Here is a 5,525-nt window from a genome sequence, read left to right as displayed (position 1 = left end):
GAGAGAGAGAGAGAGAGAGAGAGAGAGAGAGAGAGAGAGAGAGAGAGAGAGAGTTGGGAGGGGGCATATGTCTATTTGCCAGAGGCAGGACCATGTCCCTTGTATGGGACCAGTACTCCATTGTGTACCTTAGTTGATTCTTATAGAGTATCAATGATTATTGGGGACTGAAATATCTGGTCCTGATGAGAATGGGTAATGTTTGGGATGTGGTTTTAGCTATGTTAAGGATGTGTTTTCACCATGAGAGATCCTAAGAAATAACAAAGCCCAGCATTTGGAGCAGTTGTGAAGTCTCTAGTTAAGTGCCACTCTTGTTTTGGGGATGGGGTGCACTGGTGTTTTCTTGATATGAGTTGAAAAGTTCACATGAAACATATAATTAAAAGTGAAATTACTTCTAACATAGAATGTAAGTTTAACCATTTTGTGACCATATTCCTAACAAGAATATTCTGTTAAACTTTAAAATAATCAAGAATTACAAGAATTTAGGGAAACAACTAGAAGACAAATATTTACTTAATGAAATCTAGTGTCTTTGATGTAAGAATAAAATTTTAGTTTCAATGAATAATCTGAAAATTCTAACAGAGGTAGGTTAGTCTTGAAGCATTAAAAATATGGCTTACAATTTTGCCATTCATTTGTTTCATTTTATTCTTGTAAGTTGGATGGAAACCATCAGGACATTCAGAACTTTCCTTTGAAAAACATAAAACTCTGCCATCACTCTGCTGGAGTCCAATTTTACAGCTATTACAACCACCAATTTTTAGTTCAGAACTTGGGCCAGAACATCTTGAAAAGAAGAGAGAAAATAATTATATTTAAACATTTGAAAATTACAAGAAGTATTACTAAATATTGGTTTCAAATTCTGGCACAAGGCCAACAATTTCAGAGGAGGGGCTAAGTTGATTATATAAACCTCAGTGCTCAACTGGTACTTATTTTATTGACCTTAAAAGGATGAAAGGCAAATCTAACCTGGAGGAATTTGAACTTAGAATGTACAGACAGATGAAATGCTGCTAAGCATTTTGCCTTGTGTGCTAACAATTCTGCTGACTTGACATCTGAGAAGTATTACTAAATAAATTAGACATTTTTTCAGTGTGAGTGTTGCATGATATATCACTGATTCTGCTGACAGCTTATCATTTTTGTCATATTGTCATCATCACTCAACACCACTTAGCTTTCCCATGCTTGCATGCCACAGACAGAATTCATCAAGGCAGATATTCTATGGCTGGATACCCTTCCTGTTGCCAACCCTCAGTTGTTTCCAAGCAAGGTAATATTTCCCCATGGTCAAACTTGGTTTCATGGCAGTTTAAGAATAAATAACATTGCTTGTATGATGGTGACACTGGTTTACAACTGTCATGCAATGTCAAGATGAGGAGGTTGCATACACACACACGCACGCACACACGCACACACACACACACACACACACACACACACACACACACACACACACACACACACAAAAGGCTTCTTGCAGTTTTCGTCTACCACATCAACTCAGAAGGCTTCAGTTGGCTTAGGGTTATATTAGAAGACATGCCCAAGTGGCACACAACAGGGCTGAATACAAAAAACACTTGGTTGGGAGGCAAACATATTAACCACACAACCAGGCCTGTTCCTACACAATGTATATATATTTTATATGAGTAGGTGTAACTGTGTGTATAACTGGTTTCAAATTTTGGAACAAGGTCAAATGTTTCAGGGAAGTGGGTACGCTGATTACATTCACCTCAGTGCTCAACTGATATTTATTTTATTGACCCTGAAAAGATAAAAGGCAAAATCAACTTTGGCAGAATTTGAACTCAGAACATAAAGACAGATGAAATGCTGCAAAGTACTTCGCCCGGTATTCTAATGATTCTGCCAGCTTGCCACCTTAAGTGCATGTATGATTAACAAATAATTATTTATGAACATTCCGGAATGATTTTTTTTTTTTTTTAATGAGGAAGCAGACATACCCGTCATCACAGTTGATATGACATACTTGACAAATCTTTTTTTGGTTTGGAAACATGTTTGGTGGACAGTGACTCATACAGTTAGGACCATGTTGTACTTTTAAACAGCTGTCACATTCATGTTCTCCCTGAAATAAAAAAAAACAAAGACTAAAGCATTAGATAGTAATATTAATGTGTTGAAGTAAGTAGATTATAATGAAAAATAGCATTAATAACAATGATATTTGAAAGTATGTGGCCTAGTGTGTTAGGTGGTTACACACATGATCAATGAGTCAGAAGTTTAATTCTTGGACTAAGTGATGCATTGTGTCCTTGAGCAAGGCATTTTGTTTCACATTGTTTCAATATACCAAGGTAAAGGTGAGTACTAGTGGCATCTGGGGTTTAATCCTATGATGGACTTATGTTGTATTCGCTGGTGAAAACCATCATCAGCTTCCAGGCTTGAGAGTTCAAATACACTCTGGCCTCATGCATCTGAAAGTTTCAGGCAAACAAAATTAATAAATAAATATGTTGGCTTTGGCTGGTTTCTACAGAATCACAACCACCAGCATCTGTTGCCAATATCAAAGATCAAAGGATGGAGGTGAACATTAGTCAATTAAAGGCAAAAGTGTGAAACTGAATATAAAAAAATAAAAAAAAACAAAAAAAAACCCAGTATTTGGAGCAAGTGTGAGGGCTCTAGTTGTGTTCCACTCCTGTTTATGGTGATATGAGTAGAAAAGTTCTCATGAAGCAGCTAATGGAAAGTAAAATTATATTCATAGATTTTATCTAAGAAAGGGCAAAGAATAAAGTGATGTGTAGAATCTATTTTGCAAACAAAAATGTTTGTATATACTCCCCCCACCTAAGAGCAGTTACTGAGAGCTGTAACTGGTGTATGGCAGGAGGTATTCTCCTCTAACTATAGATATGAAAGCATGAGCCAGTTATGAAGTGAAAGGAGAGGCAGAGTCAGTAGATTACACAACTACTTACTTGTTGATACCACAGTACTCAGGTAAGAAAAACAGAAACGTCACTCTCAAAGATGTTAGTGTTGAAGTGAAATCCTCAGCTCATTGTGAACTTTGCAGGGGATGAGTGCAGAGGTGGTGCACATCATGTGATCAGAAGGTGCCTGAATGGATTTATAGGAACTGATGGCCTCAAGACCACAAGGTTATCTTACAGTTATACTCCATTGTGGGAGAAGAGGGACAAGAGGTCAGTCTGATTCATGTTGCAAGGCAGAAGACCCTGGTGCTACATATGTTGCAATAAAGGCCACATGAAAGCCTACTGACAGAAAAGAAGTTGGCGGAAAGGGTGGTAGCAACAGACATCCACCAGCAGTTTTCTGAGGTGAAAGTTAAAGGAAGTTCACGGCCTTTGCAGTAATTACTGCTTCAACAGCATCACCAGTTGTAGAACTGAGGATAGCTAGAACAACAACTGTGACATGAAATAGCCACTGTTGGAGAAAAGGGAGAAGGGGGAACCCATATGTCTTGACCTTGAAGGCCCTTTTGACTTTTGCTTTTATTTTTGATTTGCCTATATATATATATATATATATATATATATATATATATATACACACACACCCCACACATATATGCATGCCCCCCCCCCCACACATGAACACCATATCAACAAGTATAAATATACTTACAGGTCCAGTGCAATTGTTGGCACATTGTGGATGACATTTCTTGCATATTTTATTGCCAGCATCATAATGTAATGGCACACTGGAACAAGAAGCAATACAAGGAGCTGCTTTATGAATATGGTAATTGGCACATTCTAAGCATCGTTCAGGACCAGCACCCCAACATCCATTCTTGCATTGAGGATCACATGTCTTGTTTTCTGAAGAAGAAAATTACAGGGTTTATTTTTTTTTAATGAAATTTTCTCTTTAAGTTATTTACTGAAAAAATAAAACAAGATAATGAGAAAAAACACTACAGTAACAATAATAACACTGCTAACAACAGTAAGAAAGTAAACAACAACAACAACTCAAATAACAACGAAAATTAAAATAACTAGGTCTTTGTCTGGTGCTATGCTGCTGGTAAAAATATTTGTTAATCAAGCATGTACCTTCCTTTAATAGTAGGCTGTTATATAGTGAAAGTCTTATTAGTTACAATGGTGACAACAACCTACCTGCCTGTCTGCATGTATGTCTGTCTATCACACATGCACACACACAAACACTCTCTCTCTCTCTTTCTCTCTCACTGTGTTTTTCTGTCAACAATAACAACCTGTTATTATAGTGAAAGCCTTTTTTTTAAAATCTGTGTTGCATTGTTTCTATATTGAAAGACATACAGAAACACACATACACACACAAACAAACAACCAAAAAATAACTATCTATATTATTATATAGTGAAAGTCTTTTATCATTTTTGAAGCCTGTGTTGCGTTATGTTGACAGACTTGCACATAAAATTCTTGTGTTTTTAACCAAAACATGTTAGTTACAATCAATGGTGACAACATTACCTGTCTATCTTTCACACACAGTCTTTCTATCTCACTGTATTCCTATTTTATCAACTTTTTTCTCTTCTCCTTCTTCCCTTCCTTCACATATAGCATGTGACAGACAGATAGATGGAGATTAGCTTCTTTTTTATAATACAAGATTGCAACAACAATAAGAAGCATACTACACAGTGAGGCAGAAAAACCTCCCATATTTTATGAAGCAATCAATGTGAAATGTGGAAGGTTTTTAAGCCACACTCTGTAATCACAGTGAATCAGTGAGAGAATGTATACTAAGTTGGTTGATTTTTCTCTGCAACTTTACAACATGCACTGAGCATGTCTCTAATTCATTCAACATATTGCAACATTTATATACAATATATTTATATACATACACACACACACACACACACACACACACACACACACACACATATACACATATGAGGTGGGAATGCTGATAAACACAATTAGGCTTGACTAAGCTCCATATAAATATATATGTATGTTTTTGTCGGAATATATCTAGACAGATGGACGGATGGATGGAGTGATAGATGTACAGCCTAATTGTGTTTAAGTGCAATATTACCTCCACATCAGTTTGTTTTGGTTTTCTCTTATAGCTGTTCTTGATGCCATGGGCCAGTTCTGGATGAAGAATTTGGTACTACTTTGAAGGGTTTAGTCAAATAGTTTCACTCTAGTACTTACTTTTTAAGTCTGGTACTTATTCTATTAGACTCTTTGCTTAACTGCTATGTTATGGAGGTATAAATAAACCAACACTGGTTGTCAAGTAGCAGGGGATAAATTTAAACATGTACACACACAACAGGCTTCCATACAATTTCTGTAAACCAAATTCACTCATAAGGTATTGGTTGGCCCAAGGCTACAGTAAAAGACACTTGCTGTGCAGTAGGACTGAACCCGAAGCTATGTGATTGCTTAGTGAGCCTCTTAACCACACAGCCATATATATATATATATATATATATATATATATATATA

At 36.3% G+C, this 5,525-nt stretch overlaps 1 protein-coding gene across 1 annotated transcript in view; it reads right to left on the bottom strand.

The window, feature by feature from the left end:
* LOC106882365 (epidermal growth factor receptor) overlaps positions 1-5,525 on the bottom strand; it is a 205,829-nt gene that overhangs the window by 31,156 nt on the left and 169,148 nt on the right. Inside the window, exons 11-13 of the mRNA XM_052971277.1 lie at positions 3,676-3,875; positions 2,007-2,134; positions 633-801 (exon numbers count right to left, since the gene is read on the bottom strand). Of these exons, the coding sequence (XP_052827237.1) occupies positions 633-801; positions 2,007-2,134; positions 3,676-3,875 (497 nt within the window). The remainder of the gene's footprint in view (positions 1-632; positions 802-2,006; positions 2,135-3,675; positions 3,876-5,525) is intronic.

This window comes from Octopus bimaculoides, chromosome 10 (genome assembly GCF_001194135.2).
Source record: "Octopus bimaculoides isolate UCB-OBI-ISO-001 chromosome 10, ASM119413v2, whole genome shotgun sequence".
NCBI lineage: Eukaryota > Metazoa > Mollusca > Cephalopoda > Octopoda > Octopodidae > Octopus > Octopus bimaculoides.
This window is presented reverse-complemented; position numbering and strand designations above follow the sequence as displayed.